Source organism: Egretta garzetta, unplaced genomic scaffold (genome assembly GCF_000687185.1).
Source record: "Egretta garzetta isolate BGI_Z169 unplaced genomic scaffold, ASM68718v1 scaffold371, whole genome shotgun sequence".
NCBI classification, from domain to species: Eukaryota; Metazoa; Chordata; class Aves; order Pelecaniformes; family Ardeidae; genus Egretta; species Egretta garzetta.
This window is the reverse complement of record NW_009258616.1, coordinates 1,632,027-1,645,336: the sequence shown is the minus strand read 5'-3', so window position 1 is coordinate 1,645,336 and position 13,310 is coordinate 1,632,027. Positions and strand designations below refer to the sequence as shown.

General features: G+C 33.3%; 1 protein-coding gene across 10 annotated transcripts in view; it reads right to left on the bottom strand.

The window, feature by feature from the left end:
* The window catches only part of CEP290 (centrosomal protein 290), a 51,848-nt gene extending 40,478 nt beyond the window's left edge, over positions 1-11,370 (bottom strand). For 7 of the 10 annotated variants that reach the window (XM_035903510.1, XM_035903513.1, XM_035903511.1 and 4 more), the window contains exons 1-18: positions 11,290-11,370; positions 10,561-10,680; positions 10,353-10,430; positions 9,500-9,569; positions 9,236-9,282; positions 8,711-8,854; positions 8,445-8,498; positions 7,346-7,498; positions 6,796-6,978; positions 6,357-6,446; positions 6,160-6,282; positions 4,158-4,281; positions 3,441-3,613; positions 2,775-2,937; positions 2,037-2,137; positions 1,857-1,944; positions 1,270-1,382; positions 269-1,069 (exon numbers count right to left, since the gene is read on the bottom strand). In XM_035903510.1, coding sequence (XP_035759403.1) covers positions 269-1,069; positions 1,270-1,382; positions 1,857-1,944; positions 2,037-2,137; positions 2,775-2,937; positions 3,441-3,613; positions 4,158-4,281; positions 6,160-6,282; positions 6,357-6,446; positions 6,796-6,978; positions 7,346-7,498; positions 8,445-8,498; positions 8,711-8,854; positions 9,236-9,282; positions 9,500-9,569; positions 10,353-10,430; positions 10,561-10,662 — 2,607 coding nt within the window. In that variant the 5' untranslated portion in view covers positions 10,663-10,680; positions 11,290-11,370. Of the gene's footprint in view, positions 1-268; positions 1,070-1,269; positions 1,383-1,856; positions 1,945-2,036; positions 2,138-2,774; positions 2,938-3,440; positions 3,614-4,157; positions 4,282-6,159; positions 6,283-6,356; positions 6,447-6,795; positions 6,979-7,345; positions 7,499-8,444; positions 8,499-8,710; positions 8,855-9,235; positions 9,283-9,499; positions 9,570-10,352; positions 10,431-10,560; positions 10,681-11,289 lie in introns of those variants that run through there. The other 3 variants (XM_035903514.1, XM_035903516.1, XM_035903517.1) reach the window with 2 other exon arrangements.
* Positions 11,371-13,310: the final 1,940 nt, after the last annotated feature.

The following is a 13,310-nucleotide window of genomic DNA, read 5'->3' as shown; positions in this document are numbered from 1 at the left end:
CCATGTGTGTGTGCATGGGTGCTGTTTAAACTTTTTCTACAGCCAAAATGAAAATATATGCCTACATTTTTCAATCATAGGTCAACAAATAAACTGCACACTAATGACTTGGCACTTTAAATAGAAGAAAAAATGCCCATTTCTATTAGAACTATCCTATAGATTTAATTAATAAAGATGAAAGTAAACTAACACATCAGTTTTTTGAATTTATCTTCTAAATAACTGCAATAGATATAAACATAGACATACTATAATGGTGTCTCACCTGTGATCTAAGAAGGGCTAATTCTCTCCTCAATTGCTCTATGAGATTTTCAACAGGATCTACCTGACCTGAGTGTTCTGATTGTCCATTTTCAAGTCCACTTCCCAAAGTTTTTACTTGCAACAATTCTGTTAGGCATTCCTTTCCTTCTCTGTGTTCTTGAAAGGTAGTTAAATCAGAAAACTTTACTTGCGAACAGTCTTGCTTATCCATCAATGTCATTATTTGTGTTTTGTGCGTTACTGGCTTTCCAAGAGCAGATGCACATGGAATCAGAGAGTTTTTGCTGAGATATAGTCCTGAGCAAAAATTTTCCTGACCTGTTTGGTCTGAATTAGAAGTTATGGACACTCGATTCTGAAAAGATGGTTTGTTTCTGTAATTCTGGTTATTTACCTCAGAGGTCTGACACATTCTCTGATAAGCAGAAAACGAACCTGTGTGGTCTGATTTTAAGTCTTTTGATATCTCTCTATTGTCTGTATAATCTGTTATCCCTGATGCCTGTGTAAATTGTAGTTCTGGTGATACGAAAAGCTCTTTTATACTAAGAGTTTCAGAATTATAGTTGTCATCAACTAGTTGCCACTCTGTCACATGTTTTGAAACTAAACGAATGGAAGAAGTATTTCTATTTTTTTCCAAGTGATCTAAATTCTCAAGGATGCCAGCAGATCTTCTAGGTAGATTTCCCACAGCCTTAGTGTTTTCAGATATATCTTTCTCTGACTTCAAAAGTCTAACTGGTGCTTCTCTATCTGCAAGTGTGTTTCTCCCTTCCACGTTACACAAGCTGCTAGCCTATATTCACAAAAAATATAAAATATTCATTAGTCTTCTAAAAAAATAGTAATTACTCTAATTATTTCTTTTTTTATTTTTAAAAAGCAGTTAGTAAAAGCACCTAGAGAAATATTTGAACAGATATTTATAAAATAACATTCTTTTTCTTTTGAAAGAGAAATACAATAAAAGTTTATGAACTTGCTTTATGAACCTACCTTTGCTTTTACTTCAGCAATATCATGTCTGTTCAAAAAATCCAACTTCCTCGTATTCATTCCCTTCTCTTCAGTAAAGCTATCAGTTACCTGCACATCACCAGCTTCCAATCCTAATTGCAAGTAAATGTACAAGTAATAAATTATGAATTTTTATTTGGTCTCCAAGCAAAGGAACATATTCCATTTAGTACATCTGAGTTCTAGTTTTCTACCTGCAAAGTAAGGAGCTGTAAACCTTCCCATCTGAGCACATTATGCTTCCCTGGGTGGCACAGAATTGAAATGTTAAGATTTTTGAAACACATAGATTATCTGTATCTACTGGAAATCATGGCAAGATCATCCTGCATCTAAGAACTGCAAGCCAATGACACAACTCTCAGTGATGCATTACCAACCATCATAAGTCAAAAGCTACTGGGCTGTAAGACTATGGAATCACAAAACCACTCACTTCTTCCTACAGATTCAATGAAACTTATGTAGCCTTGTAATTTAAACAAATAAGTAAATATATCATAGCTATATTAGTAAGTATAGACAGCATGTTTTTGAAAGGACATTTTATAACAAAAAAGTCCTACCTATTGTTGCAACTCTTCTTCCTTTCTCCTGAGCCAACTTACGAACCTGTTTTTTCAGTTCAATCCTTTCCTCTTCTAGTCTTTCAATCTGCATATTATTATTCACAGATCAGTGTTTCATTTTGTTCAAATACATTTTTCTTATGTAGCTCTTACACAAAAATAGGATTTATCACTTGCCTCTTGCAAAAGAATCTGGTTTTCAGCTCTATATTGCTGCTGCTTCAGTGCTTTGCTGTTTCTGAATTCATTTAAATCAATCATTGTCTTTGGCTCAAGACCTAAAACACAGTATATGCTGTATAATTATCGTTAAGGAGGAACATTAATGTTAGTAATCATTAGAATGCAGTTAATTTAAATCAGAATATATCTAGTCAAGTAGAATTAAAAAAAATGTTGATAGTTGAATACATGTATTTCTATATATGTACACACATCTTATGCTCCATGTAATAATACCAGAAGAAAGCATGATTTTACTTAAGTTACTCAAAAACCAAAATGCAATAAAATGTCCCCTAAAATTAACTATATTTATGTTTAGATTCTTCTACATAAAAATAAGCCTGTCCAAAGTTTACTCTGTGTTTTTCAATCTAGCACTACAACTTCGGTGTGTTATGGTTTCCAAATATCCTATTATGAAATTAATTAAGCAGTGTACAGTCAAAGAGGAATCAAAACCAAAGAAGCACGACAAAACCTGTTCTCCTACTTTCTTCAGCCAAAGAAACCCGTAAACCAAGTTTAGTCATGTATATTCATGCAGTTTATCCTAACTAACTAAAACTACTTGCAAATATTAACAGAATATACAAAATTATTTCCAAGTAGTTACTTGGTAAACAATTTCCATGATATGTTATTTCAATTCTTACACAACAAATAATTGAAAATGTAATGGATATAGCATACCTAAGCGCTCTCTAAGTTCTTCATTTTCATCAAGAAAATCATTTATTTTAAGTTCAAGTTTATTGACTTCCTTAATTAATGTTTCAATCTCATGATCGCGTATTTTGATTTGCTTTTTTAAATCTTTTATTTCAGCAACAGCCTCTTCCAAACCATATATTCCCTGTAAAAACCCAACCAACAGAAGATTTAAGAAAATAAATTACGAATCCATCTTTCATCATTACACAGGTAAGAAAAAATGTTTTTTAACCTGTATCACTTTTCTGCACTATGCTTAGTGAAAAAAGTTATTGAATAAAAAGCAGAACCTACAATTCTGTCTTTTGACTACAGATGATTCTCTGCGTATTTCAAAATTGAGTCGTCTTACTATATGATCCTTTGAAGAATCATATCTTGAGTGTTCAATTACTGTTCAATGGCCTTTGGAAGCCTATATGAATATGTTAAAACTGACAACCTGTAAAATTGTTAAGTATAGCTAACAAGTGGAGTGCAGTCAGTGACCACTAAATGTTATTATGAAAGAAAAGAAAAAACAAACCACCAGCATCAGAAGTCATTAATTTAATTTCTGATTAGAACACAGCCAAGAAAAAATGGCAGGACAAAATTATCTAAAAATATGATGAAATACTCTGTCCATTCTGATAAATTGTTTACCAGTTCATAGTCTCTCATTCGTTTTAGAGCCTCAATAAGCTCTTTGTCCTTTTCTCTAGCATCTGCTTCTGCTAATTCTGCTGATTTCTCAGCCTCCTTAGTTCTCTCTTCTAGCATTTTTAACTTTTCTTGCATATCCCCAATACGATTCTGCTGAGCAAGAGATGAGTGACCTGGAAAGAAAAAACTTGTTCTGTTTACAGTTCAACTAGGAGTTCTTGCTATCAGCCATTAAGCAAGAAAGAAACACTTCAGATGATGCTGTAAAAGAGATTTTCATTTTCTGCTCTTTTTAATTATGTAATTACAAAAGACTACAAATGAGACGGGGTTTTTTTTCCTAATCATTCATTCAAACAATATTTATAAGAAGTAAGTGCATGTACAGGACATCAGAATTTATTCTGAATTGCATGCTACTACCCATTTGCAATTCTTGATAGAGCTGAGACCTTGTAAGTTATGCTCTAGCCTTTACAGACCAAGTATAGCTTTATTAGGCACTGTATTACCCATAAAACCCACTGAAGTACTGTACATAAATTTAAACTCTTCACAAATATTTAATAAACAGAAATTAACAAAAAAATTAGAGGCTAATATTACTCAAATATTGCAAATATTTTTTCTGTATTTCTAGAGAATAAAGAATGCACTGTAAGTCTGTGGTTTCTTATTTTCCTTTCCATAGATATTAAAATAAAATGGTCATGTTACCTTTATCTTTTTGGAGATCATTTTTTAATTCCTCAATAACAAATGCATTTTGTTCCATTTCTTTGGTATACTGTTCAACTTGCTCAGTAAGCAATCTTATCTGAGCATCTCGCTCTTGCACACCCTACACACACACAAAAAAGAAACTTCTTTATTAAAGAATTCTTCTTTACTGACAGGCAAGCTACCAATATAGAACACCACACAGTAAATGAAGAAATTAAAAGTAGCTAATACAAAACACTTTACAGAACATCAAATATACTGTACTTACAACATAGAGTTCAGATATTATCTAGAAGTTGGGTATATAAAGGCAAAGCAGGAAAAATAAAAGAAAGAGGAAAAATAAAGCATTCAAACACAGAAAAAACAAAAGTGGTATTTTAGTATATCAATTTTAAATGGAAGTTTTCTAAGAGTTAGCCAATGTATGATGAAAATGTTTAGAAGATACAGGTTTCTTACAGTTTCCTCATAAAAAATTTCCAGTGGGAACCGAGAGATACAAGTTCAAGACTGGGAGGACTAACAATCCATCATACATGACATCTGTATTGCAAACCACCTTTCAGCAAGTCATCCAACTTTAAAAAATTCCTATCACATCTTGTTTTGCATGCATATACATCCATAAGTACACACAGACTGTGAAAGTGACTTCCATTTATATTATACTATTTCTGTGCTTATACATGAACTTTAGAAATATCAGGGAGCTTAATGTTATTTTTTCTGTGATGAACAAAAAAAGAGGAAAAACACAAAAAAGAGACTTGGAAAAAAGTTACAGAAATTATAATGTAAAAATCTCAAGAGTTGCTGACCTTACTTTATACTAAAGTTACGAAAACAAAAAAGCTCAGGCTTTCTTAGAGGACAAATATAACCACATTTCAAATCTAAAGGTAAAGAGCTTAGCAAAGTTGTAAGGAGCTAAACATAACCCTCTAAATGTAAACATAGACTGAACCATAACAAGCTCAGTCCATTTTGACTTCAAACACAATGCTGTAACCTGATTTAATTTTCAAGTGTCTATTTTAAATATATGCGTATTTCCAAAAAACTGTTCAAAATGTCATGCTAATGACAATCATCCAAAAAAGCAACCTCTACAGCCATCTAGTCAGCTAAAACCAGACCCTACAACTGCTTATCAAAGTTACTTTGAACTGCCTTCCTCTTCTGATCATCAGAGGTTGATTTGTACTTAAGGTTTCTTTACTCCTGGGAAGCTATCTGTTCCTAGTTTTGGAAGACTGCATAAATATATCTCACCATACTGGTCAGTCTACAAGGCCCCAACACGTAACACAAATGTCATGATACAATTTTTTAAAAAACTTGAAGTAAGGCAGGAAGTCATCATATCTGTATAGTATCATACAGTATGCTTTCCACAATGTATATTTCAGGGTTCCTAATGGGCTGCGTTATTTATTTTTTATTTTTATGTTTTTCAAGAAAGTAGGAAGATTCAAAATTGTAAATAACTATGTAATTATGCATAAATATGAGAGAGACTTAAATTCATGGGCTGAACCATAGACTTAATAGTATAGCATCAAACAAGACAAAGGAACACAGAAAATTAAACACTAGTTAAAAAAAATTAAACACTAAAAAATTAAACAGTAAAATGAAACACTAGTTAAAAAAATTAAACACTAATTAAACACTTAAACACTAAAAACATTAAATTATGGATGCTTAGATGTTAAAGCAATCACTCTACTAACCATTAGAAAAGATAAACATGAAAGTAACAGAACCAACTACCAAGAGCTCAGTTCATACACAGAGCAAGGGAAGTTTCCTTTGTGCATCGCCTATTAAGCTAACTTTGTAGTGGAATGAATCAACCTGTCTCATAATTCTCAAACATAAGTAATACATATTCTGGTATTTGCAAACTATGGAAGACTAAATAATTATTTGATCACTAGCATGTTTAGTGAATGGTAATTTCTATGTCTGTAACTTCTCACATAGTCTGTACCTGCTGAAGGGCCATTATGCTGTTTCTGTCTACATCAAGTTGGGCCATTTTCATTTTCTCTTTCAAGTTAAACAACATTTGCTGATACTCTAGGAGTTCATCATCTTTTGAAGCTAAGATTTTCTGGAAAGAAGATAAAAAACCATCAGAACACATGAAAAAAATCCTAAAAATAAGAAAAAAGTATTAAAACATACCTTCCATTCTTCCACTTTTGCATTTACAGCTGCCATGAGTGGATCATCCTCTTCGTTCTTTGCTTTCAGCTGGTCTGAAAGCTCCTGAACCTAGAAATGCCATTTGGATGAACATCATATCACAAAAATGTTTTGCTTAACCAATGTATATGTACAAACACACAACATCAAGCACATACAATTTAACAAATTAGCATCACAAGCAGCAAGGGAAGGTCATGACTCATAAGAGCAGAGTACGACTGACATTTTGTACAAAAAAAATTTGTGATCTGCAGTAGTTTTAAAATTTTCACCAAATTTAAAGATCACATTAGTTTTAGAGAGTATTATTTCAGTAGAGTGTGTGGTTTTGACTGGATATGTTGAATCTTTTTAATTTAAGCTAAAATATGAAAATACAGTAAAAAATTCTTCTATAATATGACTCAGTTCTTACTTGAAATTTGTACTGTTCTTTCTCTTTTCTTAACTGATCCATAACCATATCAGATTGTTGCACAATTAGTTTCATTCTGTTATATTCATCAGTCATCTTCTCCATTTCTTGCACTGATTCCTCAAGATTCTTCCTCATTTCTTGGTTTTGAATGTCTAACTTCTCATTAGCTTCAGTCAAATTCTGCAAAATTAAAGAAAAAGCTGCTTTTTAAAAGTGCACATCTTAATACCTGAATAAGCACTAATTGATAGCTACCTTAAAGGTAAGACTTGAAAGTCTTACATGAAATTAGCAGAGAAGACAGTATTTCACTTCTAGATCAACAATTTCAACAAATCCTAACAGCAAATAAAAGACACATCTCCGATTACCAATAACTTCATTACCTCTGCCATATTCACAGATGCAGAGTATATGCATTACAGAACCCAACTGCATTACAAATTCCCTTGCTCCACATGACTCTGTCTGTAAATAGACAGCATTGTGAAAAACGCTACTGTCAGTAACAGTCTAATAAACACTTAGTAGCATGCATAGATTTTACCTGAATTTCATCCAAATACTGGACAAGCTCAAAGTTCTTTTTGGACAACTGTGATCTGTAATCAGAATCCTCGCCTCTTCGTAACAGATTTGTTTCTTTTTGAGAATCTATTTGCCTCTGATAGTCAACTACATCCTGACGCAATTGTTCATTCTGCACAGAAAACAATCCAAATTTAAATCTGTTTTGAAGAGCTGAAGACAAAGTTATTGCTTTTCTAGCAAGCTACACGAAGAGCTAAGACAGTCAAAACTCATTGAAATTCCTACAGTCTGCTTTTAAAAAACTTAGAAGCCTCACCTTTTTCTTTATGAGTTTTTTCTTCGGATTAAAAAGGAGAGAACAAGACCAAGAGAACAAAAGCATGAAAAGTATTAGAAATTATCTTTGCTCTAGGAAGACTAAATAGGAATCAACATAGAGACAAAAGAAAATAGAGTTTCCTATATACCTCCGCATCCATGTACCTACATACACACACATATATAAAAGGGCATTTTGAGGAATGATTCTCAAGGTTTCCACCAAGGGCATGAATTTAACTTTTGCTGTCAGTTTTAGCCTCTCAGAGGCCAAGATTGCAGGTATTAAATGCTATAAAACATGCTTTTTTTTTTTTTCTAAAAACAGCTAGAAAAAAATGTCTAAAAAAGAATGACTAAAAAAAGATTGTAGTAATAAAGAATGTCAACTCTATCTTCGCATTTGTTATATTACCTTTTCACTTTTTATAATTTTATCTTAGCCAATTCATCTTAGCAAATGCAGCAAGCATAAACTGAATCCTGTCTAATAACTATCAAATCTATTTTTCAATAGTATTTAAGAAAAATACTAAATATTCAAAACACAAAATGCAGACATAATCCATGCACAGTAGGACTACGTAAATTCAAATGTAGACACCTCCTGGCCTCAATTAACTAAGTTTCATTGGAGCAGATGTACTACATATTTGCTGAATGTGATTAAAATTCCATATTCTCATTGTACCAGTAACCAGGAAATGTTCTAAAACAGAATTAAACATCATGCCACACCAAAGATCATAAACAAAGCTAATATTATATTTATAAATCAGCAATAATTCTTTACTAACCTCTCTCCTTAATTTGATGTTTTCATTTTCGGCATCTTCATTTCGAAGAGCAAGCTAGAACAAGACGAAAAACTTTTATATGTATCAGTAACACCACAAACTATGAAAACAAAGAACCCCAGAAACAAAACAGAAAATGAATGCACAGCAGTCCTATTTAATCAGTGATGTTTTTTTTAATTTCAGAGGGTTTTTTTCAGAACATCAACTTTTCAAAAGATGTGCCAGAACAGCTTTTAAAGATGTCGAGCTGAAGTCCTTCTTACCTGCTCATTCACTTTCTTCTCTTTTTCCAGTTCTTTTTCTGTATCTGCTAACTGTCTTTCTTTTTGTTCTAATTGCTTTTCCAGTCGGCGGATCTCATCACGCAAAAACCGAGTATCACGACCACCAGCAGATCTTTGTGCCATCTTAAGAGCATTAAAATCACATTATAAATATAGTACAGTTCTATAAAATAGAAAGAACTAAAACAATAAAGCAGATGCTAAGGCTAACGTGCCTAATGTTCGGGAAAAGCAACAGGAAGGGCTCACTAGCTTCTTTCAAAAAAACCCAGAAATGTCTAAAAAAAAAAAAAGGGGGGGGGATTTATTCAAATATAAAAAAAATTCATTGTACATACAGCTGTTTGAAAACCTGAGGCTGGTGAATATTAAAAAGCTAATAAAAAGTATTAGCTAAAATGTAGGGCTATTATGTCTCTTTACTAGATTAAAATAAGTCTAAAAAAAGTCATTAAAAACCCCACCAAACAGCACTCTATAAACTAACAAAATTTTAAAACATACCTCTAATTCATTTTGAAGTTTCATCACCTTTGTTTTAAATTGATTTTCTGTTAAAATAGAACAGATATAGCAAATTACCCAACAAGATAAAAAGTACATAGAACAACAGTGGTTAACTTTAGGCTTTAAATATTTGGCTTCACTGAAGCAATTTACTTCAGAGAAGCTTGTATTTTATTCAGTTCCCCAAATTTAAAAAAAAAAAACCAACTAAAAAATACATTTAGCAAATCACTTAAGAACAGCATAAAAAGCCTTGCTTACCACATTTGGCTTGCTCTTCCCCAGCTTTTTCAACTTCTTCTAGTGCCAGCTCTACCTCTTGAGCTTTCATCTGGGAAAAAAAACATATAGTAAACAAAGAAGTAGTATTTACTACTAACATAAATTAAAAGATTGTTCCATGGACCTCATGTTTAAAATGATAAAAAACATTTACAAAAGAACACTGATTTTCTCTCTTTAAACAAATTAAACCACTCCCATTTTGCCCCATGCTGACAATTAAGAAGTTCAGATTGCTGAAATATCTTCTTTAGTAATATATTCTACAGGGCTACTTAAACATTCAAAAGCGTACTTCTGAGAATTAAAAACAGTAAAAAAGCCTCTCTAAAACCAGTGTGCTAACCTATGCTGCTGTTATTTTTTTCTTTCAGTACTTTTATGAGTAAATACAAGAAAGTATGAAAGATTTATAGAATCAGTTTTAGGATGGTGGTGTTTCTTCATTGATGATGACATTTTTTTATTTACTCTAAAACGTCAACCTACCACAAAAACTTTTATTAAAGTTAAAATCATTACCAATAACTTACAACATCTAACCAATTTTTGAGATACTCGTTTGCATTTTGTCACCTATAACACTAAGGTTCCTTAACTATATAACTATGTTATTCACTTTACTTCCCACTGCTATATGCCTTAATTCAAACAGCTACAAGCAGATACTCTGGTGCAAGCACACATTTAGGATCTATATGCTCTTAGGAGTAACCAGTGTGTTCAATGCAGGAAAAAAAAAAAAAAAAGAAAGAGTAATGATGCTTCCATTAAAACAAAAAAATAAACAAATGCATCTGCAAAATTGTAGACAGCGAGGATTAAGACAAACCTTCATTAGTGACTGAGTAATTTTAAAAAGGTGTATCAGTTGTTCCGGAGTTTCAGTTTTTAAGTCTTTCCCATCAACCTAAAGAAAAAGACAACAGTGTTTTTATACAAATATCAATGAAATCCACAAAATAAATAATTTATGCATATGAAGGACCAGAGACAGCTTAGGGAAGAATGCATAACAAAATCCTTATGTTCTTGAGTACCTTGGACACAGTCTCCAGCAATCTGTCTGCTAGTTCCTCTTGACGAGGCAGAGCATCTGGATCTACTTTCATAAGCTTCTTCCAATCTAAAATGGGTGCCATATTGAATTTATATTTTTTTCCTAGAACAAAAATTAAAATAACAATTATCAGATGCTCTCAGAATCAATCAATTTTATGTCATTATTTAAAGGAGGCTGGCCACAGAACCATACAAGATGATTCTAATAACTGTATCGATTTTGTAACACTGATTAACATTGTGTTCACATTTTGTCCTACTGCAAACAAGGAGACTATAGTAAAACCATTTTTTCTTTAAACTAAAAATTACATCATGCACATGAATTTGTGACACTAACAGTGAAGATCACGACATATGTGAAACCTCTGTTTTAACTTTAATATCCTCCTTTTCCTCCCCGCCTCCCAATGTGGTATTTTTGTTAATGAATAAACACAACTGGATGCCATTTGAACCAGCCCTTGTAGGATAAACATCTCCTTACAGTCACAAAAACATTATTTCTAATATTTAAAACATAACTAACACCTGCTTTAGTTTGGTACTATAAGCATCCATTTCTTGACATTCATTTCTAAGACATGGAACTCTAGCATTAAATATCTTTTCCTTTTCATTAGAATACTCAATAAAGAACAGTAAACAACCTGGAAACTGACAAAAATCCGGTCAGAAAGTGGTGTAAAGTTTTGTTCTACTGCTTACCTACTGGTTGCTGTGGGCCACAGTGACTTCCCATATACCTGAAAGTCAATGCAGTACCTGAAAAAGGCAGAATGGATTGGAAGTCTTGTATTAATCTTTTCTCTGGAGCTGTCTCTAGCCTATATAATCTCTATCAATATTTCAAAAATTAGATTCTGCCAAGTATAAACAGAACATTTTTTTAATCTACTTATTGCCCTAAATTATACATATGGTATAAATGGTTAAGAAAATTAAGAAATAAATACAACTAACTAGAATATTGAATTAATTTTTCAAAAAACTAACGATAGAGCAGGGAAATGTATTTTATAGAAAAAAAAATCAAGCTCAATCAATAACTGTAACAATGCTCTATGCTGAGCATGATATTTTGAGATCCATTCCATCATTCACCATTTTAAGGACTCAACAACTGCAATTTCCTTCCTTAATGAAAGGCTGAACTGGTATTACTTTCCCCCAAAACATGCCTAAGCAGCCTGAAAGAAGAGCCATATGACTTCGAAATCCAGCTGTATGCTTAAGAGAAGATAAAAATCAACATTTCCTCATCTTTTCTGAATACATGAACTATTTGAGAGCTCCCCTATATTTACAGTTTCTTCAGCATTTGCTAAATGTTTCAGAAAACATGCATTCCATATAATCCATAACTTCATAAGGATGACATCATATATACATTTTTGATTTTCTGCTTTGTCATAGATGGCAAAGGAAAATATGAGAAAAATCACGCGCAGGCGCATACTGATCTTGGCACTCCTGCCTCTTCAGTTAATTGAATACTACTTGATTTCATTGATATACTTGTTTAAGGGTTGGGTTTTTAAAAACATATTAATTTTTTCTTAAACAATGAGATGTAGGAATTATGGGTATAAAATGCCCAACAATCAAAACTATTCTGAAAGCAAATACACAACCTTACTACTGTCCATCTCTTCCTACCTTCCATCTTTCAAATCTCTTTTTCTCCTAACTTACAAAACGTCTTAAGACAGTATCAGTCCTAAAATTTTATCCGAGAGGAGAGATATCTGTACATAATCAAAATAATCCAACTTGTTGGGAGACCAGCTAGAGTAAGGTGCAGGGGGCACAACTTAAGCATACAATATGTTCCACAGTATGTACATACTTAAGGACAATAAGAGGGAACTTATTTAATTGAAGAGTTTTCCATCGTAAAATTTAGCTGATTCAACTAGAACCTATGCTTGTAGTGAACAGCTGATCTGTGTCGCGAGACACTGAGATCATGGCTCTACAAAAAGTGTGAAATAGATGTGCATTTGACCTTAGTTATCACAAGATTTTCTTGACTTACTCAAGGAATCAAACATACATAAAATGGCCAGATGTTACAAAGTTCAGCAAGGGCAGACAGAAAAGGAGGTCTGGCGGGCACATTTAAGTACTGTCAGAATAAGAATAATGTCCTGTGCTGCCTACAGGAAACCACGTAAAGAGGCAGCTAAGCTACCATGCAGACACCTTATCATCACAGTGAAATTAAGCACCAGGAGGAAGAGCTGTTCTTTTTCCATAAAGGTGTGTATGATGTGTAGCACAGAGTCACGTATACTTGAGCAATACTTGAATACCAAGCAGCATAGTCATCCAGGGATGTGCTCTGCTAACTCTGTATTAGCTTACCAGGACTGACTCAGCTTAAGCTACTTCTGATTTTCAAGTTACACTACCCAGACTAGCTCTCACCTACCAGCTCAAGAGAGCACTAGATCTTAACTACAAAGCCACAACCCAAATGGGATCTTGCGCAGGGTTCCTATCTTCTTCCAATTCATGTATCCCAGCCCCGGGAATGATACAGTGACAGACCGCGCTCCCTCCAGGATGCTGCTGAGAGACACTTTCACTTCCATTTCACCCGACTCTACTGAATTAACAAATTGCCTTATTTTGTCTCCTCCTTCACCGTGGGGCACAGCTGAGGCACCAGCAGCCGCATGCGGGCTGTGGCCTTCTCTGGGCACCGCCCTGTGATGAAGAAGGG